The sequence below is a fragment of the Bombus huntii genome, chromosome 13 (genome assembly GCF_024542735.1).
Source record: "Bombus huntii isolate Logan2020A chromosome 13, iyBomHunt1.1, whole genome shotgun sequence".
In the NCBI taxonomy this organism is placed as follows: domain Eukaryota; kingdom Metazoa; phylum Arthropoda; class Insecta; order Hymenoptera; family Apidae; genus Bombus; species Bombus huntii.
In genome coordinates this window covers 4270823-4294497 of record NC_066250.1, presented here as the reverse complement: position 1 = coordinate 4294497, position 23675 = coordinate 4270823, and the positions used below count along the sequence as shown (strand labels likewise).

The following is a 23675-nucleotide window of genomic DNA, read 5'->3' as shown; positions in this document are numbered from 1 at the left end:
GTAAATTTCACTATTCAGAAACGCGATTGGTATTCGAGAAATCTTGAAAATTTGCAACTTAAAAATCGAAGGAATTTGTTTCCTTTGAAATTAGAAACTAATCCAAAAGAATCGATGAAATTAATTTTAAAAGTAGTGTACGGATTAAAACTCGGAATAACAAACATAGCAAAGTGTTAAATCATATCGCGAAGCTGCGATATCAAATCTCTACCATTGAAACTGCAAAATAATTCTCCTATCTTCTAATCGGTCATCTAATCAACTAACTCTCTGAGTCATTTTCGACTCGAGAGTCATATCTTTCTAACGTTAAAAAATTTCAGAAAAACGCTAAACAATCCTTGTTAATAGATATAATTTTCCACTACGATTTTACATCAAAATCTTTCTCAAGGTGCCCGCTAAAAGTTTTCTTCCTTGTTTAAACACGAACAGGATCGAGATACGAAAATTGATTGCAAGATCACGGCGAATGTATGAAAATACATTGTGCGATCGACGAACACGTGATATATAGATTCTGCTCCAAAAATACAGTCTCCCATCGCATCGATGATTCGCAATTAAAAATGATCGCATGGCGGGCGACGCAGGCCTCTGTTTCGAGTATCAAAGCGACGCGTTCGGATCCACGCATCAGCGGGCGCATCGATCAGAGAGCGGCGGCGGCGGCGGCGGCGGCGGCGGTGGCAGCAGCGGGCGCGTTTTCACGGAGCCACGAGCGGGAAATTTCGGCGCGCAGCCGCGATTAAAATCCCGCGACGCATCCAGGCGGTCGACAATGGTGGCCGAAAGTTCGTTTGCGACGCGTTTACCAGTAGCGGATGGTTTTAAAGCCATCGGGGGCAGCGCGCGGGGGTGGACACCGGTGGACAGAAGGGGGGCGGCACGGGCACAATGGCAAAGCGGCGAACAAAGCCTATCCACGGGTAATTCGAAATTCGCATCGTCCTGTGCCCGCACGCCCGTAATTAACGGTAACCCCGTGTCCTGGCCCGATTAAAAAAGGACGTCGTGTAATTGCACTCCCCGAGCCGCTCGTCACCGCCTACCTCCGGGGATTTTAACGAACTCCGGGTTTCGATACCGTGTGCCAAAGGTTCGTTATCGCTTTGGAAATTCCGCGACCCAAAGGACCATTTTTTCGAGTGGCGTACTGGCTCAACCGATTCGATGGGTTTCGCGTGGCAATTTAGGCGATTTTAGTTGCACCCGAATTAGATGGTCGAGAGTCTATTAAGAGGAAGATAGCGAATGAAAAGCCGCGCGAAAGATTTCCACAGGAGATATATAGTTGGAGAATTTTGAATCTCTCGAGATTCTCTTCGTCGTGTCTCTGACAGTTAATTCTGTCCGAAGAGAATCTTCGCGGAGAATTTTGTGCTGCGAGTTTCAGACTAGAGACGCGTTCTTGAAGAACGTTCCAGTGTCTCGACTATGCCTACTCAAAGATCATCAATGAAATTTCGAAACGTTTCGTACACGGACTGATTGAATAGGATTATAAAAATTTCGTCGAGCTCTCGGCATGGTCGAGGCACGTTACAGTTATTTTCCCGATCCGTCACCGACCATGAAAACTGTTTTGTCTTTGGGTGTGCTTATCGCGGCTCGATATCATCGACGATCGACGGGGCTGGAAACGCGGATGGAAACGCGGCAACTATCGATAAATATTCATCGCGCGCTACCACCTCTACGATCCTGCTCCATCTATCTTTCGGACGTTGATGTCGACGCTGGAAAGGAGCTACGTAGAAAAGGCGGAAACAAAGACGGAGAGACGCGAGCAAGAACGGAGAAAAGGGGATCGCGGGCTGTGCCGAATAATTGCCAACTATTCCAGGCACGCAGCTTAAGACGCAGGGGAAAACGGTTCTTGGCCGTGGCTGGAGGAGCGACGGGGGCCGTGAGGCGGTCCGAGGGGACGAGACGGAGAGAATGGAGGCGGAAAATGAGAGAAACAAAGAGAAGGCCGAGGAGGAACGAAGGAACGAGCGAGAAAGTCAGACGTTGTTCCACGTTAGGGAGTTGGAGGCGAGACAAGGAGGCAAATGGGGACACGGAGAAGCAGGAGAGCGTACGAGGCCGAACAGCGGAGAACCGAGAAGGGCAGAGAGAGCAGCAGAGGAGAAAAGGAGAGTGGGAGTTGCCAAGATGGCGCCACCAAGAGTAGCAGTGGACGGAGGTAGGAGGTGAGAGGTGGAGAACGTGCTCCAGCAGGAGGAAGGGTGAAAGATAAATGACGTGTCCACCGCCTCCACCGGCAACCTCGACTGCCACCGACATCGCCGCGAAGACGCGGCCAAAGAAGAAGAAGCGGCAAGGGGCCGACGGGAAGCCTCCATTAAACATTGGCTCGCTTGCTTACCCTTTAGCCTCCCTTGCTTTTTCCTTGGCCTCCACGCTCCTCACCTTCGCTCGTGGCTTCCGTCGGGATTATGGATCGGGTTGCCAGCGAGTTCCTCCTATTTTTCTTTTTTCTTTTTATCGCGTTTTTCATATAATTTTAGCGAAATCGTATCTCTACGTCGCGTTAAAGTTTCACGACGCTCCGGCGTATTTTCGGCAGGAGAGCGCGACTCACGATTTTTATCTTCTCATCGACCGCGAAGAACCGAAACGTAGAACCGAAACTTTTTAATCTCTCTCCTTTGGTATTTTTATATTCACGTGCTGTTTCTGCAATTTCTTGTTATGGAATCGCGACAGTTAACACAGTCTCCGAGGAACATGTACGCATTGTTCTGGCGGAAGTTCGCGAAGCGAGAGGCGCGAAGAAGCCGAGATCGATCGCCCATCAGCAATTCTCCTAACGTTCTACAGAAGATGGCAAAGGCACAAGACGCCGCGAGACACCGTATAAAGCCAAAAATAAAACGTTACGTACAGCTCCGCTGGCGGATGCCTTTCGCCGACAGCGTCGGATCGTGTCGCCGTTGCTGCAACAAAAAGAATAAGCACGGATTAATTCCGAGCGAAACTTTGAAACTGGAACTCAACAAATTCACTCCAACCTCGCTGTTCCTCTCTTGCAAAAAAAAAAAAAAAATCTCCATCGCGAGAATTACTCATGATCCGAAAACTTTCAGCGAACAACCGAGTAACTAACCTTCTTCCTCGGAACTTCTTCAACCTCCCTTGCTCGCCCACCCTTCTATGCGTTTCCTGTGCGTTTTCCACTCAGAGGAGCACCGGTTTACGAGTTCACGGTCCCGTGAACCACGAACTCGCGATAGGAGAGCGAAAGAGACAGAGGGGTCGAATCATCTCCCCAGATTCCCAAGCACCGAGCGTTATGAACTATCGGAAGACACATTAGCGCAAATCTGCGAAGCCAATAACTGGGCCCGACGTTCCGCGTCGCCACGGAACGGAGGTGGCTGTGGAGGTGGTTGCACGTAGTGGATGAAGAACGGCGGCAGGGGGTGAGAGCTGGCAGGGGGCACGTCACCGCCTCTGTCGTCGGGGCGTCAAATTATTCTGCGATTAATAATCCGCGCGTTACACGCGTGATCGGGCCTTTATCCCGATAGCTGGGCTCGCATCGCTGTCTCTCTTTCTTCCTTCCTGCCAGCCACCCCCCTAAAGGTATCAATGGCTGCGGCACGTCGGAGCGATTGTCCTTCTGTGTCGAGGGCATTTATCGCTCCGCGAGACGTGCATGAATCGATTGCACGCGAGCGTCCTTTAATGAAACGCGCGGTTCGTTCGTACTCTAATCCCACCTCCCATCCAAATCGGCTCCTCTCTAACTGAAAAGATTCATTAGATTGATTAAACCGCCGTGCCCGAAAATTCACCAGCCGCTGGTACTGTTCTATGGATTCCCTTCTTTTGTAGTCTTACCATCGCTAAGTGTCGAAGTTGTCGATGTACAGTAGAACGTCGACTTTGGGTATCGGAACATTTACGGAAATTTAGACGAACTCGAAAAATCATTAGGAAATTGATAAAACGTTTAAGGATTGTTTCTTTGTTTGAAACTTTCTTTGAATAAAGAGCATACGCGTTAGCTTGCCCCAAAAGTTTCTTTCGTTTCACGAGGAAACAATTTTATCGAATTGTATATGATCCATTTTGTTCGATTAATTAAGCTAAAGACCACAACATTTTACAGATTATGTATCATGATTTCATATTCTTATCTCGACAAATGCAATACTATGAATTTTCTACCTGCGAAATCGTAAATGCAGCAGAAAAATTAATAAAATCGAATTAATAACGATTCGAATTTGCCGCGATTTTATGCTTCCAGTAAAGTTATGTACTACAGGTGTATTATGAAATAAGGACTGTGTATTTTAAATCGAACGAAGAAAGACAGAAATGGCAAATACATGGATCTTCCTCAGCTTTGACGTGGCAGACAGGAAATCTTAATTAAGGGGAACAATACCAGTCTATAACATTTTTGTCTCCGTACCCCGACCAACTGCAAGTACAGACATAATTACCTTCTGAATTTTCATAATTACGCCTCCATCCTTGCGGAAAATGGTACGATATTCCAGTAAAATCCCGTAACCTGCTGCGATTCCTTTCGACGGTGCTGGAAGAATCGCAAGCGAAAGAGTCGGTACAAAGGAATTATATTAAGTTCGCAATATACCGATTCCTTGCCGCTCGCCCCCTTCCCCAAAACGGTTCACGCGGTGTTCGCGGAAATTCGCAGACAGTCCGCACGTTTCTCATACTCGGTCCTATCCCGCGTCGTTCCGGCGATTCCGCATTGTGCCGAGAAGAATATAAGTCGGCGCGTGCGTGTCCGTTCGTACGTGTGGAAAAGGGTGATATCATCCCCGTAATGCGATGCAGGCGCGATGATCCGGGAGCAATATACCTTGGGACGCTCACCGGGAGTCAGGACCCCCCGTAGGATAACCCGGGACCTCTTTGGCCCCGGGACATCGCGATATTGCTTGTTTTATTGGAGCGTGACACCCATTTTTTTTCACCCTCTCTCCCTGGTCTCGGTGTCTCCAACCTACCATCGCTTCGACGGTGGAAAGGGTCGGTTTAAGAGGGCGAAATTCCGCAAAAAGAGAAAAGAGACGACGAAAAATCATCTCGACTCGGATGTTTAGGCGTGGCGGAGGCGAGTTCCGGATGAAGGAGAGGGTGGCTGAGTCTACTGGGAGAGACGAGGGGGGAGGGGGATGGCTGCGATAAACGAAACAGATTGTCGGAACGATCGTACCTTGGGGAGAGATACCGTGGATAAATATATGCCCGGTGTTTTATGGAAACTGTTGGGAGCACAACGAGGGGTAATTTAACGGGGGGGTGCACAGTTCGGACACCGCGTTCGAGGTGAAATTTTACGACGGCTCTGGGATACTTGTTACGTAGCCAGCTTCGAAAATAACGCGACCGATCTACTTGTTAATCGGGGAAACGAGATTTATCTCGCGGCTCGTTTGGCAAAGTTTATAGCAAACAGAGTGTAAGTTATTGATTTAGAGGCCTGGTTACGGTCTGGTAATCGATGTTCCGCGTCGAGAAACTACCCACTCAACAGATTAATTATCGATAAGACGACGACGTGAAATAGTTCCGAGATGATTTTTCGACGTTTGATCACCGGGGGAAGTTTTAATGCGCCGTGAAAAATAAAGCGCACGGAAGAAAGCAATTAAGGTTATTGCCTGCCCGTGACGACGACGCGAGGATCAAAGCTACTCGACGAATTAAACTCCGCGTCTCGAAGCGTATCGAGAGAGGGAAAAGAGTGGGAGAAGAGAGGAAGACGAAAAGAGGAACGGTCCAAAAATTTCGCAAAGCCGGTCGAGCACAATTTCTCATATGGAAAAGTTTCTCCTCTGTTTGCGCAACGACGAGGGGTTTGACGATGCGGGGAGAGGAACGCCAGGTTGCAGGCTTCTCGCGTTTTCCCCCGCTTTTCCCAACTTCTGTCGTCCACGAGGCGAATCGTCAAAACGATGGGACAAACAAAACCGATGCCAAACGACCCCACCACCTAAACGCGACAGTCGAAGACCGCTTTCCACGAATTTTCACGTCAACTTGCAAACCACTACCGTAGATGCACGTTTCAAAAATTTCTTTCAACTCTGATCCAAGATACAGTGGCTCGTGCAAGTATTTGAACATTTACGCTAAATATCTCGTAACTTTCCTCTAAGTAGGTACATTTTCAAATTTGTTTCACATTTTACAGATATGATCGTGATAGCCGGACCTCATTACGGTGTTAGTGAAATTTCAAATCGTCCCACATTGTTTCAAATACACATATTCACGAAAATTTCTACAAGTGCCCTGTCTCCTCGATGATTGAAATTGACAAAAATGGACATACATTGCTTTCAAATTACAATAGATAGCGATTTTTCATCGTAGTGAAGGAAATTTCAAAATGTCTCGTACAACACGTACAAGGTATTTCTAAGAGAGTTCCACGAGTATTCAAATACTTTCGTCAGCTATCGAATACAGGGACACCGATTATCCAGCTTCGTATCACACACATCGAAGAAGAAAAATGAAAAATCAGCTGCCAGTAGAACGAGTGTACGCAGAAATGAAGGAAAAAGCAGAACGAAGGGCGGACGAGAAAAAGGGATGTAACAGGCACGACGGTAAAAAGAGAACAGAAAGGAGAATCTAGTAAATTTATCAGTGGTCATCCGAGGGCGGAACCGTCGGGGACAAATTCCATCGCGAACATCGCCCTCTTTTGCGAACCCGCTCGAAACCTACACCCCCGTCCACCCGCTTTTCTCTGCGCGGGGATGGTTGGCTGGTTCGTTGGCTAGCTGCTGCTACAACCCTCCCCCCGATCTACCCTACGACTAGCGTAAGTCATTGCGGCTGACCGGAAGTCACAGGATCACCGGAACCAGGGATATTTATGCGAGCTCACCCGCCGACCGGGGCATTACCCGTAATAAGGAAATTGCGAATTTATTGCGTACCCACCCTTCGTCTTCCTTTCCTGTGCGCGATTCCCGCCCCCTCCCACCCCTAGCCTGATATTGTCCGAACAGGGTGGCAGAGGAGGAGGTTCGGACCAAGAGTTATTTCGGGTTTTATGGGTCGAGACTGGCCTGGGTCATCCGGCAACGTTCCAGATGATGGGGGAAAAAACTGGAGGTTCTACGAGTTGCTGGATTCGGCGATACGAAATCTTAGCTGGCATGGAACGCGCGTACTTTCTTCTACGAGCTCTCAGGAGCACCTTTTGGTGGTTTCTTATGCCACGATGGCGAAGAGAGAAGAAAGAGGAAATCCTTTCTTTCGAAAGTTTAACACGTTGCACTAACAACGAAGTCGCTCGAATTATCGCGGGGATGATACGATTAGATTTTATGTCATTTGATCGAATTAAGAATTTGTAGATTAAACGTGATTGTGGAATATGCTGAGAAATGGTAAACAAATTGGATTCTGTAAGCGATGCTTCGTGTAGAAATTGTTTTGCCACATAAAATTCAAGCGAATTTATCACGGAATATCCATAATAAATCAAATTATGAATATTAAATGAAATTATGGCGAGCGAATTAAACAATTTTGAAAGCTGATTAAACAATTAATTAATTGCCCCGAGGCACGACGAAATACGCAATTACAATGTATCCGGCATGTCGAATTAAATATCGTTCTATTTTTATGATTACACCCGACTCCTCTCCATCGGATCCTCTCAACCCCTGAAATTAATCGAAATCAATATCGCTTCCCGGTACACCGAACATTTCATACGTTTTATTAATATTTTCTTATTAAAAAAAAAGATTCCCATTTTTGCCACTTAGAAAATTAAATAAAATCAAGCAAGTCTATAAATTAGTGTCCATTATCTCGCTCGGTATTAGACTTTCGCTATCAGACTTTTGATAATTCTACCGATCACTTAGAAGATTAAATGGGAACAGAATTTCTTCCAATTGTATTATTTGATAAAATCTAGAACAGGCTAACCTTTTCCAATCTTATCGAAATTTCCTATGGAATATACGAGGAATTTCCAAAAAGCTACAAACTTCTCGAACGACTCGATACAGAAGTATCTCGAAATACGAGATAATTGTGTTTGAGATGTTTTACCATACGTACAGGCTAGAGAGGCTTCGTAAACGCGTTTTCATCTCGCGGCGACCAGACGAACAAGAGTGAATGGCCGCGGGCTAGGAGCGGAAAAAATCGTGTCACGGGATCTGGATACTGTGGGCGAAAGCCACGGGGGACTATTAGCACACATCATCGACAGTCGGGTCGCTGCTCGTGATGCGTCGGCATTGTTGTGCCCGGTTGAGCGCTGGCAGGAGGCGTGGTTCCGCGATAATTCATTCTTGATTGCGTGTCTGATACATACGACCAGTAATTATACCGCGGTGCCGCGTGCATCGGTCTCGTACTCCAAATCATTTCGCGGGAGGAACTCGCGCCGACTCTGCCTGTCCTCTCCCAGCTCGGACAATCCAGCCCCTTTGTTTCGACGTTTCCTTCTAGCTCCTTTTGTATCTGTCATTTTGTTCCTGGCACTTTGCCCTATCGATGAACAAAGAAATTATCAAATGTCAAATTTGATGTCCTCTTGAATCTAGCTTCAAACTGGAACAAATTCAAGCCTCGACTACGCGCAGAATAGTCAAGCTTGTTGCATCGGTCAGAAATTTGCATATTATATTCTAACAGGGATATCTAAAATGATTTTAACCGAATACGATATCGATACGAATTTCACTTCGTTTATAAGCCAAAGTGGAGCAAAATGGAGATACGTCGTCGATTAAAATGAAAATATAATTCGTTTATGTGACTTATATAATGTTTCTAGCAAGAAATTCGTATATTATGCTCGTTGATTTTACTTATCGTTTATTAAGACCTGTCGTTACCTGCGAGTAAAATTGAATACCAAGTGGGCACATCCTCGTAGAGTACCACTCTACCAGAGGTTTCGTAGAGTAGTCTGTCTTCAAATATGCGATACTCGCTGCGCTATGAAGAACGAAATATACTTTTCGAAGAATCTCATCGATTCAAGATATTCCAATATACAATTAACATCGTTGATGCAAAGATACGTAGGAAGTGTGAACGCCGAAAAAAGGAAAAGGAAAAGAAAAAGGAAAAACGACGAGGTTCACGGAGCAGAGACGCAGAGACGAGGAATTAGAAATGCAGAGCCACGTTCTCGTTCGCCGGGGATATTAAGCCGAGTCCTTAGCTTGATGGATGAAACGGGACTTACGTTACTAGCCGGTATCCGGCGATGTCCGTGTTCGTGCATCATCAATAACTCTCTCTCTCTCTCTCTCTCTCTCTGGCTCGCCTATCGTTCCCTTCTTCTCACCGCGACGGAGGACTATGATCGCGACACAACCTCTCGGGTCCTCTCGAGCCGTGAAAACGTCTCGGTAGGATGTTTAATGCGACCACGGGCGATGCGTGACCCCTACACGATCGTGGTAGATCGAAGGTGTAACTTTCGGTAAAGAAGAGGCTGTTCTGTTCGTTAGTCCTCACTTGTCATTTGTCAGGAATACGTGTCTAATGACGGCAGCCGCGTGATTATGAAATAATGGTACCTGTCGGCCCTCTTGGACGATGGAACCCGGCTCTCGTCTGGAAGCCGTTAATGGCATCGCGTAATCGTCGTCGTTAAGTCGACTCACGCCGTTATCTCTGTCCCTTCTCGCTTATTTATTGGACTGTGCGTTTCTATATAGATCTGGAAATTTCGTGTATCACATAGTACGTGCGAATTTGACTAAACACTGCAGATAAGGACAAAGGTAGTTTAAACTACTGGCATATTTAGGTCGAGCAAATCTGACTTTCCGTTCAGACGAATTAACCCGTCGCTCGAATTCTTGATCGCGTAAATATAACAACTTTTTGGTTATGCGTCTCCGTTCTTCTTATCCGATGTGTCAGTTTTGTTAGAAATAAATCGTATTTGTATTTCCTTAGCTTCGAATTTTATAGAAAGTTCTACTTAAAAAAGAAAAACGGCCCCATGGTTGAGCAATTTGTTTCATAACTCCACCATTGCTTGTGAACGATTGCTGAGTTATATCGCGTCTCATAGTTACAAAAGTACTAAAAGTTTTCGATTCTTACGCGCGTATCAGCTGTTACGATTCGAGGGAAAGTACACGATATTCGAGATCGTACTAATAAACAATTAATCGTCTTTTACATAAACGTACGAGATAACCAGAAGAAAATATCTGCGATAACAGGCGAGAGAATACAACGATTTAGCATCTCGTTTCTTTAGTTATACATCCATGAAACACTGAATTTGCACAGACTCACTTCGCTCACATTCCCACCCTCTGCTGCCTCGGTGACATTCTTTCGAAACTCCTCGAACCTACCCCTACTCCCTAAAACGTCATCAACGGCACAAGAGCAAAGCAAAGAGAATTACTTAGCGCGATGAATTTTTAACTAGCACGCCCTCGGCCGAGAACGAGCAGCTTTCCGAAGAATTTGGTCGCGCGGGCCTGTGCTCGCGTTTACCTTCTGAAACCTCGGGGGAGGCTGGCTCTCCCTAAAGAATTTCCGCCCTATAAACTTCAAATCCAATCTGTGCCAGTACATCAGCCGGCCAGCAAACATAACCTTAGCAAAATATTGGCGTTGCTCGTGTGCATGGCCCGCGCGCAACTTCCAACGTACGTACGCGTGATTGTGTGTGTGAGTGCGCGCGTGTGTGTTTATGTGTAGAGAACGAACCTGCGCAACCAGGTGGTGGTCGATCCCGTCAGCTTCGAGCCCGTTCCTCGAGAACTCGAATCGCGGCTACCGGGGGTTCCAATGGCGCGGCCAAACACGAGGGTGTGTTGGTACATATGGTGTATCGTGAAACCCCCGTAGGCTGTTTGGCCGCGCGTATACGAGACCGGCATTATGCTGGCTTGATTGGGTAACGGCAAACGTTTGCTCTCGCCGTTACCGGCTTCAGGATCGGTGCATTGACCTGTTTCGCTGGATCTCCACTGCCATCGAACATTCATTGACTCTACAGGAAACGCAATTTTCCCCGCTACTTTAAATAATTGCCCGTGGCTCGTGATATTTTTACTCTGCTGCCCGATACGGTTGTCGCCTCCGTGACTTTCAGTCGTTCGAATCTTTCTTGTTTGTTCTTGGCGATAAAACGAATCGCGAAGAAACGAAGTGACGAAATGATGGAGCATACGGTCAGAGTTGCAATTCGAATGGGAAAAATCTAATTAAGCGCAGTAGCTTATACAGCGTTTGTATTAGATTCGATTATCAGTGAATAAACTCAGCAAATTTAAATATCTTCCAAGTTTATTCTTCAATTATTCGATCGTTATCGAAAGTACGTCCACCCTTCGTTAGATACTTTTTCATTAAATTTCTCACATAGTTCGACCAGAAACAAAAGCAACAGAATAGGAAAATTATTGCAAATGCACGATCGGAAATGTAGTTCAAACTTACGATTACGAAAAGGGTTGGACAAAATGAATACTAAATCGATCATAGAAGATTTCTAAGTCAAAAAAGGTACAGGATAACTTAATAATCGAGGATACAGTCAATGTTCCAATACAAATGAGAAAAATCTAATTAAATGCTGTAGTTTATACATGCTTATACTGAATTTAATCCAGTGAATAAACTCAAACACTTTTACTTTAAATTTAAATACGCTCGAAATTTGTTCAGCCAGTCCGTCATTATCGAAAGTCCCTTCACCCTTCGTTGAAAAGTTTTTCATTAAATTCCTCACCTAGTTCGACCAAAAACAAAAGAAGCAGAATAGGGAAATTACTGTGAAAATACACTACATCGATTGAAAAAGTAGCTGAAGCTTACGATTACGGGGAAAGAGAGGAATAAAATGGATGCTAAATCAACCGTAGAAGATTTCTAGGTCGAAAAGGATATAGAATATACCGGGAAAGAGTGATTCTACGACGTTCAACGTTGAAAACGAGCCTCGAAACTGGCTCTGTTAATTCTCTGTGATCACGAGATACGAGATACGTTTCCAAAGCAGAAGCTAGACCGACGAGCAGCCCGCGAAATGCATTTTGTTGGCGCCGAGAGGAGAGATGCCTTGCGCTTTTCTCTTTCTCTCGTTTCGCCACTGTCGGGCGCGTCTTTCTTCGTTCTTAGTAGCCTCGCGTCGCCGAATGGATTCGTCACGGCTGCATTAGCGAAATAAATTGCCGGCCCCGGCCACCGTATTCACTTTCAGCCTGGCACGGAACATTTTTTCCGCCACCTGTGCCACCGAGCGTAATCATGCAGATTTCGACGAGCTGGCCTGGCAACGAGAGGAATCTTAATTATCTCAATTTCGCGGCTGAATCTCTGAATGCGTTCGTACTCTGACACAAATCCTTAGCCACCTTGAAATTTCTCCAATTTCACTGGCTCATTTTTCGAAAATTCTATATCTCGCGCATTCTATATTTTTAATCGCGACATAAACTTATCCATAGATCGGCATGGTCGCTTTGAGAGACGTATAAAATGTACAATACTGCTGTTCTATTAAATATACGAAACATATAAATACATAAGAAGCGCCATTATTTCGTTCCGCGTACAGAAACTACAAAAAATACTCGCACGCTACGGCATTAGGTTGTCCTAACAGTTTCTTTCGTTTTATAAGAAACAATATATTATTATATCGAATATGCATCTTGTGCATATAATATGAGTGCATGATGCATCTTGTTCAATTACTACAAAATTAGAAAAAGAAACTTTAAGCATAACCCAATATATCATAGTACATTCATCAATATTAATATTGAATAACGTCTAAATACATATATTAAATTTTTCATACAATTAAAATGAAACGTGGAATTCGATAAAAATATGCTTGATTGAGAGATAAGGCAACGTGCAGATACTTCTTGCATTCAGCCACCGTACGTTTCCATTCGTTCGTTCCACCCGTATCAAATTCGCGGTCACGTCAAACTAAAACGGACCGAACTGCGACAAAGAGGTAAATGAGCGCGCAATGTAAACGAAAAAGTGGCGAACTTCTCCAAGAGAAATCTCGGAACATCAATCTCGTAAAATGTCGTAAATGAGTCGCGTCCAATTCAGCCCGGTTTTCGCATAGCCCGTTGCGTTCTCGCATCCAATAAGCAAGTTCGCGTGGAACGCGATCCGTGACGCGTGAAACGCGCGCACGCGTGTGCCGGTTGAACCGTGGTCTGTTCTAGAGACCGCTATTAGCAGGAGGCTCTCGTCGACCACGTCGTGCCGCTGCAAACTTTCAAGTAGTTTGGTAGACACATGGCGTGGCAGCGTCCCGAGTTCTGCCCTCTCGACCAATCGCAATTATCCCTAAACACCGAGCTGCCACTACATCTGTTCCCTTTTCGCGTACCGAAGCTGAGCGCTGGCGAGAGCACGCGCGCGCGCCACCACGTGGAAATCGAGAGCAGAGGAACACAGCCGAAGGAGAATCGCGAAGGAGAACTTTGCTGGGAACTACCGCCGCGAACTTCCACTTCTCGACGGTTAATCCGAGTTTCGGGAACAAGTTGGACCCACCAACCCCATGTCGCCGCGCAATCGCGTCTGTACGAGCAGGGAACTCGCTGCTGGAATTTCCTCGAACGTTTCAGTGGAAGAAACGGTTGGATGGAGAGCAAAATGAAATTTGTTAGGAACATTTCTTTCTGGTTTTCAACAATCCAGGGTACCGAGATAGAATTATTGTTCAAATCCGATGCGGAACGATTTCGAAGAGATTTGTAGAACAGAACGCGCATGTAATAAAAGTTATTATTTCGAAATGTGTGGCAGCTGCGTAGATACGCGACACGTATCGTAATTAGAAAGAGATCGAGATGGGTCCATTTTTTCTGATCGTTTAACAAAACGTTCCCCATTAGCCTATTTTTGGTTGAACAACCTGGCAGTCTCAACTGTAATTAATCGTACAAACAGTGGACGAATGACTGTGAGAGTATAATTACCGAAATGCCTAAATTAAATTGCACTCTAGACGAGATACTTGAGCACCATACTAGCCCCATATTGAACAATAAATTGTCGGACAACGGAACCTTAATATATAAACGTGTTGGTTGAAAGGCACGAAATCGATCGACTCAGTCGGTCAACCAAGTAGTTGCCTTACATAAACATAGTCTTTGACCACTGCAGGAAGTCAAAAGAAAAATAGAGCTATTTAAAGATCGTGAAATCGATCGACTCGTTTGATTGATCAAGATTACCTGACGCAAACGTAATTTGAAAGAAATTGTAGATCATGGTAAGACGAGTTAATGAACAATTAAAGCTACGAGAAGATTGTAATAAGAACGAGCAATCGATAGGGTATACAGGTTAGGCGAATAGACAAACGAACAAGGTTGAGTCACGAAAAGAAGGGATAAAACGTAGGAAAGGGAGGAAAGTCGCGAGGGGGTGGAAAACCGTCTGTGGTGGCGCGGAAGCCGCGAGTCGGATGGCGTAACCGAAATTACTTAGCCGGGCTTTCAGAGGCAACCGAGGAGAAAGGACTTGTTGCACGAGTAAGTTGCGGCCGCCGGTTAAAATATCGGAAATTTAAGCATCGTTCCACTCCCACCGGTCTCCCCCGTTTACTCCTCTGGTTTCGTGGCGCGGCAACAGCAGCGGTGGATTTACATTTCGTCTACCACTTCTTCTGGCTCTCCTCTTTTTCCATCTCGTCTCTTTCGCTCTTCCCTCCGCTTCGCCGCCGGAAGCCGCCGCGATCGCCGAGATTTTCCGCCTCCAGTAGACAGACCAGCCTCTATACACGGCTGCTTTCCTCTCTATGATTGCTCCTCTATGTGTCTGTTGCCAGGCTCGTCGAATACCCGCCGTTTCTTCAGTTTCCATCGCTTAATACAACGATCTATACTTGTACAGTTTTATTTTTTGTTAACTCGATATCTTTAGAGCGGATAATAATTAAAATGGCTCTTGTTCATATTTGAAGACTATAGGGGACCAACGCGACAATCACATGTCCAATTTTCTACAGGGCAACAGTTTTGGGATTCAGTACGTTATGAATCGATTTCATATCAAAATTCTGCTTATATTCGGTTTTTGAGCTATACGTGTGTCTTTTCATTCCCTGACAAATATGTTCGTTATATTATTCATTTCGTTATAGTCGGTAAAGAAAGAAGGGAAAAGGGAAAAGAGCTATTCCGTTAGTTTCTCGAACTTAGTTTTGTACAACGCTAGTTTGAAAATATGCGCAATATGAAGATTGTCTGTACCATTATCTAAAATGGTCAAATATTCGAAATGGAAGAAAGAAATGAATACAAGCGTGACACGCCGAAACAATAATTGCGAGTCTAAACGATAATAGCATTAGCTTGCTATGTTAACGCACACATATACATCGCAATAATCCGAGATTCTTTATCGCGTGGATGAAACGAACTGCATTGATGTTATGGTCCAACGTCAAATAACGCAAATTCTCCATAATCTGCGCTCGCGGATCTGCATTAATTAGCGCGGATTGGTCTCTGCGGTATTTATTAACGCGATTGTACGAGTAAAACCGATTCGTCTAGTCATCTCCATATCGTGGCATTCGGCAACCACGATAATCAATTTCCAGCAAATATTTCAATGCTGCGCGCCGACTCTGCTCGACCGTCCTAATCATTTCGACGCCGTTTTGCCCAACGTGGCGCGGCGATTCGTAACTCCGATCGTGGTTGCCACGCGTGTATTTTTGCCAATCGAAACGAACATATAGAATAACCGAAAGGCTGCAGGAACACGAAAAAAAATACTATCGATCTGCACGATGGCGGACGCGATCCTACCCAGAGAAAGAAAAGAGCCACTGTTGCACGAATCTGGAAATGCCGAGATCCGCGAAACGATAATTATCAGCTCACCCTTAATTAGACGTTATTAAACCGATCCACCGAGTCGTGCCGTCATTTTATTAATAACGAGCGTATCATCGATGATTCACCGATACGCCAGCATTGTCCGCTCCGCACCTGCAAACTTTTTCTCCATGCCCGTATATCCCCGGCATTAATTAGTTCAAATTAGTGTCGGGCGTTGCTAATTGTCGCGGCCATTGTACCGCCGCGTGAAACCGATTTATTGTGCCATTCGAAGCAACGCGCGATCCTCGTCCTCGATTCGAATATCGCGAATACCTGCGTCAGCTCCAGGGAATTGATCGAATCGCCGAAACACAATTCCTCGCGACTCCTCCAACCCTTAACGATTCCTTTCTATTCTTTCAGCGACGGATCGACCGCAGGATGTTCGCAACCGGATAAATGGCTCGCGCTTGTTTCGTCCCGCGAGGACGCTGCGCGCATGCGATTTCAACCTTTGCTCGCGAATACGCTGGCACTCGCTCGATGCCGAACCGAACAGGTAGATCATTTAATTTCCCTGCCGCGAAGCAGTTTCGCTTCCCGAGGGAGGCCACCCTCCGTCGCTTTGACATTCAAGTTTTATCGACTTTGTTAATTCGTTCGCGCGAACGCGTTTTGTTCGCGGCTAAAAGAGAAGAAACGTTGGACAGAATGGAAAGTAGATTTCCAGCGTGACGCTTCTTCGATGATACGAGTGAAATGTGATTAAACATATACACACTCGTACGTAAGTATTAGGATACGAGAAACAAAATAAATTGCCATAATATGCCACTACTTTTTAGAAACTTTTAAAGAACGTTCGCTGATAAAATTAAACGACCTGATCTAACCAACTATAATCGGAAAATCGCTACGACACTGACAGAGGAAAAAGAAAATGCTAACGCTTCTCTATATTTCGTTAAGGACCATGTTTATTAAGACTTCTTTCGTTTTGACGATATTTGTCACCAACTTTCTGAAACGCCCGGTACAAAAGAAGAGATTCGCAGGAAAATATCAGGTGTCGTATATAGGAGAGAATAAACTCGAAGATTTCCAGGGAGACGTAAGAATTCGTTTCTAAGAATGTCCAGGACGACGGTGTGAATTTCCCGGCGCGAGGATGCAACGCGGGAAGTATTCCTGGACCAAATCCCAGGAAGGAGGAGCCGCCATCGCAAATCCAGCCGAAACGATTTTTCTCACAAGCCGTAGGTAGCCGTGCACGTGAGACTACCTGCTCGGATTCCTGCGAGCCCTCGCCAGGGCCCGTCGTGCTCCAGTTGGTAAAAACGTTCCCACGACATAGGATACGCTCCCAGAGCGGCCATCTTAGCTCAGAGTTCCAAGGGGAAGGGGCTTCGTCTCTCCCTTCGGCGCGACACTGCACGGACCAACCTTTGAAAAAGCTCGCTCACGAGACACCTACTTTCCTTTCCACGCTCGATCTTCGTTGGAAATCTGACCGAGCATCGATCCAATTCACGCGCGATTCACTCCACAATGCTACCTGTTTGTTCGTGCGCCGAGTTACGCGAAGCCTTTTACGTAAACCCTTGCAGAAGCAACCCAGTTTCCGGTAGACCACAGATTTCTATTTGTTTTTTCCATTTGAGAAGAGAAAATGACATTCGCCGCGAAGCATTAGGCAAATCGCAAACGATCGAGTCTCCGTTTCGAGGCTTTCGGTAGATACACTGGCGGAGATTAATATTTCTTTGAATGCCAATAGAAAGTTTCCCTAGTCGAAGCGTGTAAGGGCGAGCGAATAGAAATAATCTGCCTATCCGGTATGGGCGAAATATTAAGCAGTTAAAAACGGTCGTATAATTTAATATGCTGTGAACGAGTTCCGGCTACCTGCATAGCACGCGGCAATAAAGCGCGAAAGCATCAGGTGCGTCTCGTTTAACGTCTAAGGGGATCGGCTGTTACCGATCGAAAATAAAGGATACGTGTGTGGAAACCGGACTCCAGCGTCGATGTAACTTCGTGGCTGCCTCGAAAAATGTTATATGCGTATGCGGTTGACCCTTGGACAACGCGAATTTCAACTACGTGTCCCCGCTTGTCCATGGATGGTCGTGACAAATCTTGGATCAATATATACGAGCGAAATATAAATTTAGTGGCTTAGATCGTTAGGAAGATGAAATAATGGCGAGCTTTGTATTAACGAATTTTAGTACGTTGAAATGTACCAATGGATAAAAAGTTACTTAATTCAATCTTCGTTAGTTGTGATAAATTATCAGAATAAAAAGAAATAACAGAGAATATCCAATCTCCAAAACAGTACAAAACTAATCAAAGTTTGAAACGACCAAATTTAACGTTGCATATTTACGTCATACCGACTATAACGACCAGGCTGTACATTCTTGCGCATTTGTAAGAAAATTGCCCGAATACGTGCAATACGCGAAAATATACAAAACATTCACAATATCATGCTCGTCGTAACACGTAATAATTCTAGCTTCTACTACTTGCATGGTTTTCACGAAGATGTAAATTCGCAGAAATATTCACGATCTAATGATAACGTACGTAGCAGACAAAACAAGACTTCCAGTCGATAGTAGTTTATTATAAGCAGATTTACTGGGTGTCAAAGATTACACGTGGATTTTCAACTACGATTAGTCAGCGTTTCAAACCTTCGTACTGTTCCGGGATCTGTTATACTCCGTTGCATTATAGCGTATCTGCAGCCACGAAACGATAGAGAGAAGATAATTTTTACCGCGCGGATCAACGTTCCATGCAGACTGATCACGATCCAGGTTCGACTCCTCTGCGAGGCAGATTGCTCGTGATCCACGATCAATCCCCTCGGATCGAGGCTCCTCTAACGGAGTGAATCACCGATCCGCGGAACACGCTGGATCGCGCAACGGCCATCATCGGCATTGTGATGCTGTGTGGCGATCGTTAATCAACTGAGAGTCACTGGGAGTGCTCATTGTGGGCGGGTTATTAATCAAATGAGAACTACTGCGGCCTATTGTCGGCCCCTGGCAGGGGTTCCCGCGAGAGGGACCGAGAACGAGGGCAAGGGATACCGTGATCCTAGAGAGGAGAGGAGAGACTCTCCTTCTCGTATCGACCAAGCCACGAATAGCGACTGCTTCGCGACCGCATAGATGTGAAAAGCTTAACTGTACATAGAGAGATACGTCGCCACGGTTCCTAACTGCAAGCTACTTACGATTGTCAGACGAAGAAAGTTGAAAACTCGCCCAGAGATTCGACAAAACTTTAATATTTCCTTTATAATGCTTCTTCACTCTCCGATGTTTAGGACAATGATAGATCTAGGATATAGATAGTACATGATTGAGCAGCTTCTTGAAAAAAGAATCTGTAGATGTACGTTAGGTACATGTATAATTTCCTAGGTAAATAGTCGAGTTATCGTACCAGCTTTTCTATTACAAATACAAAAAGGGCAAAGTTTTTATAATATAAGAAGAATGAAGTTTTTTTAGAAGAAAGTTGTAGCATAAGAAAATTCTCTTACGGAAATTTCCTGTTGAAATTTTCTAAATTACTCGCGCTATCGAGCGGTAAGTTCCATTATCTTAAATTCACTCTCAAGGAAGCTGTTTCGTGTATGAGCTAACCTGGTGATGTAGTCAGGAAGAGGAAAACAAACAGTAATTTCGTGAATATATGGACAAAAATTGACGCAATCGTTTCCTCGATCAACCTAATCGCTGTACGAGATGATGACGATGCGAGAGGGAGCCAGAGCGAAAGGGTCTCGAAGACGTTCCTATTTCCTGCGAAGAAGGTAGCAGGGGAAAGATCTGCTCCCTGGCACGGGACAAAGGAAGATTATCAGAAAATCTCAGTGTATTTTTGTGAAAGAAGAAGAAGGAGAGAGGGTGGCACGGATCTGTGCGAGAAGCGCACGATCTAGAATCAAAGTAAGATCGACCGACGCGACGATATCCTCATGGCAGCCGTTGATGAAGATGTCGACGGGCAGCTGGAGATTTCTGAAGATTACGAGCACCACCCGCCGACACCGCTTCTCTCGTTCGCACCTTATTCAACCTTTCTACAACAATGACGTGTAACGAGAACTTTACGACTTCGTTCGTTGGGATATTCGTTCGCTCGCTCGCTCGCTCGCTCGCGATCCAGATTCTTGGAGGGGAGAGGAACAATCTATTCGTAGAAGAGAGAAAGAAAGAGAAAGAGAGGGAGAGACATCTTTAAAGAAGAGCCTTCTTCATAACACTTTTAATTAAAATTTAGTTCTTCTCAATGGCGGAAAAGATCTTGGTAAACTTGGTAAAACCGCTTTGACAACGGTTAGCGCAAAGAAAGATGCGAGAGCGTTACGCTCAGAGGAACGCGTCGTGTGAACTTTCACGATGTTTATAGGATACAATTCGCAGCAGCGCGGCAGTGTGAATATCACGACCGGAATCTGCGCCCGGGTTCGCATGAATGTTACATTGATTTCACCGCGTGTCAGATACGCGATTGCAACAACGCGTACCACTGGAACAGACATTATCCCGCGAACAAGTTGCCAACTCTGACAGTCGTAAGCTTTCATTGTGAAAATTTCACACGTTCTCTCTTTCTCTACTTCGCAAAGAGAGACAACTTCCAGTTGCTTTTTGTCCTTCGTTTAAAAAAGAAACTTAAGCCTCGCGTAGACGACTGAAATGCGTCGCTAGCTTCGAAACTTTAACATTTCAAGCTTCTACATAGACTTTAACGCAAACACATTACCGAGAATGTTCATGCATTTAGGAATCTATCCATATTCGTTGATTCTCTAAAATCCTGAATTACTCGATTTGTCGAGCGCTAGCGTTACTCCGCTTTTGCTCTCGCTTGCTCATCCAGAAACTGGTTAAACGTAAACACGCAATTTGTTGGCACAAAGGGATGCCGTCGTGATAGCTGCGTTTTCCCAATCAATTGCGATGAGTCGAGCTAATCAGGTCCGTGGAACTCGCGTGGATGAAACGAGGCCTGGCGCGAGACGACTATCGAAGGAAAGGGCTCTTTTGTGGCACATCAGAAATCTCGTAATGTGGGAATGGACGCAACGACTCGGCCCAGGTTCCGTACCCCCGCGATTATTCCATGTAATTAAGTCGACGGAACTTTTCTCAGAGCTTTCAGGGTTCTCGCTTGGCGAGAAGAGGGTGAAAAGATGGAAAGAGACAGAAAGAGAACGGGCGAAGCGAAACCAAAGAGCAGCGGAGAAACGAGAAGGAGAGAAAGAGGAAAAAGGGAGACGCGTAGGAGAAAGCTGGTGGAGAAAAGAGCCGAGCAAAGAACACGAGGCAGAGAAAGAGGCGAAGAGAGAACGCTAGTAGGTGGAGACAGGTCGACGAGAAGGTGGTGGAGCAGGAGGTGGAGGTCGACGGAGGAGAGGCAAGGAAGTAGAGGCGGTAATTAAGAGAGTTAGTTGCCGGTCTCCCAATTAGGAGCCAGTAGGAGCCAACCCTGCTACCGCGACGCCTGCCGTCTCTGCCCTGAAGCGAACTCCACCTAAAGACCACCCGATCCTCGGCTCCGTCGCTGGCTACCCACCGCACAAATGGAAAGGCTACACCCTCGAATTTGTTGGTTCGCTCCTGGCTCCTGCAACCAGCGCCTTTTCGAATATCGAGACTGTCCTGCGTTCAGTTCTCAACGATACCAGCCTCCCCGTCATCGACATGGACACCTTTCCTCTTCATCTTAAATTCATCGCGAAGTAAAGGAGATAGCGCTGTTTCCGCGAGACTTGGAGCGAGCGTGGAACGAAAGGGCTGAATAATTGTAACGAGCAGAGATTGCGCCGTTCGCGGCGTGATAAGAATTCGAACGAGGGGTGGATGCTGAAAAGGGGGGAAAGTTTCGAAAGGGTTTTCTCTGTCGACCTGAGAAAATTGTCACGACCGAGACGAGCAACGAATCAAGCCCTTTGAATCCTCCGCGCTCTCCCCCGCCACAACGAGGAACGGAATTACAGTGTTCTTGGAGAACGAAGGCAGACGGCCATGAATTTTAATAGAAAACGATAAACTGTCATCGACATTCTTCCAGCGACATTCTCTAGCACGAGCTAAGACTACATGGACCCTTTGTAGTCTGCTTTTATGACGCCGTTTAGGGTGTAACCTGGCTGAACTCTGCCCCGTCATCGGGTCAGGGTGCCAATAATAATATTTGAATAATAATCAAGATAATCGATGCTGTTTAACACCATACTAAAACGATCGGTGATCCCTCTAACACTCTATGAATGCGTTAGCAACGATATCCGAAGCACGCTTCGCTTGTGGTCGGGCCACCACGTGGCCAACAACTTACTATACTCTTTTATTGAATGTACGGGAGAAGAATACAGAGCGATAGCAGTAACTGTAGGAAACGGAGACGCTTTTCTCGGCTGACACGAAAGATGGCGTCGTTTCGATCTTGCGAGACGTCGACAGGAGGGGTGGCACGATATCGAGAGCAGACGCATGGGGTCGAAGTCAGGAAGCGGGAAAAGGGTTGCCAGTGCATCGATATATCGCACAGAGAATCGTCGTCCTCCGTGGCCTGGTAACTCTCCTCCCATCGACCGATTGATTCGTTGAAAAGCTATCGACAGATCGACGCAACGGAAATGCCGCTGTGACGCGGCTCTCGCGAGCACGCGCTTGTCAACCCCGTCGCTGCTCTTGCCACAGTGTCGTCTAACCAAGCTTCAACAGGTTGCGCGTTCTCCTCGCGATAACGTGGATTTGACTCGCGTTTCCCTCGTCTTCCTTTTCGATAGCCTATTATTATATCTCTCATTTCCTCTCACGCTATACAAATATTCGTAATAAACTAAGGACTACAGGAAAATTCTCGTATCCATAAATGAACATAATTTAAGAAGTAGAAGAAAATTCTTCAATTGCGACACCGGAGGATTCTCAACCCACGCCATTGTCGTTGCCCTTCTATGTCATTTGTTACGTTCGATCTTTGATAGAAATACTCTTACGCTTTCTTAATTCTCAATGAAAATATTCCTTTTTTTCTTTTTTACCAGGTTCTGCGCTTCGTTTCTGTACGATCAAATTTTTATAGTCGTACGAAAGCGCTACTAAATGAAACGAAATTATTTTTCTTCCGCGTCCTCGTCGTCGTCATTCCAACAAGTGTTCGCCATTTTTATCTCAACTATCTTTAATACGCTCGAAGATTCTTTATATCACGAGGTTCCAAACGAGATAATAATCCCAAAAATTCATCTCTAATGATCTTTTACGTGTATTATATATTCTGCAAATGTTCCAATACCTATAAACGGGGCGTACAAAGGTTTCGCTAGATTTCAATTTCTTCGTGATAAAATCTCTTTCCCTTATTGAACGACGGACACATGGAGACACGACGATCGTCACCGCATACACGACGCGGTAATACCGGTTCGTCACCGACGCCATTTCAACAGGAACATTCGCGCGTGCTCACGACCCTCTTGCCCTCCCCCCTTTCTGTCAAGGCTCCCGAGTTTTCTCAGTCGTGGAGTCGTGGATCAGGCAAGATCCCTCCGCAGCGATCGGGTGACAGAGGGTCCCGAGGAACTCCTCCGGGGACAAGAATCGAACACCTGGTCGGTACGCTCGACGAGGGTAGCGACGCGAAGAGGGGAGAAACCAACGGGAGAAGGGTGGGCGAGGGGTTAGGTAGGCGAAGGGTGAGGAGTGTGTGGTATTAGCATGACAAAAGGGCCCCTTTGGAGGCCCTTTTGCAAGGGACCCAGGTGCGTGGGACCGAGTTTTCGGGTCCGGTAGCCGC

General features: G+C 45.8%; 1 protein-coding gene across 5 annotated transcripts in view; it reads right to left on the bottom strand.

Annotated features, from left to right (window-relative positions):
- The window catches only part of LOC126872736 (uncharacterized), a 195671-nt gene that overhangs the window by 54558 nt on the left and 117438 nt on the right, over positions 1-23675 (bottom strand). For all 5 annotated transcript variants that reach the window (XR_007692150.1, XR_007692154.1, XR_007692152.1 and 2 more), the window contains one exon: positions 2894-2945. Coding sequence is in view for 1 of the 5 variants with exons in the window: in XM_050632883.1 (XP_050488840.1) it covers positions 2894-2945 (52 nt within the window). In the remaining 4 variants the exon portion in view is untranslated. The remainder of the gene's footprint in view (positions 1-2893; positions 2946-23675) is intronic.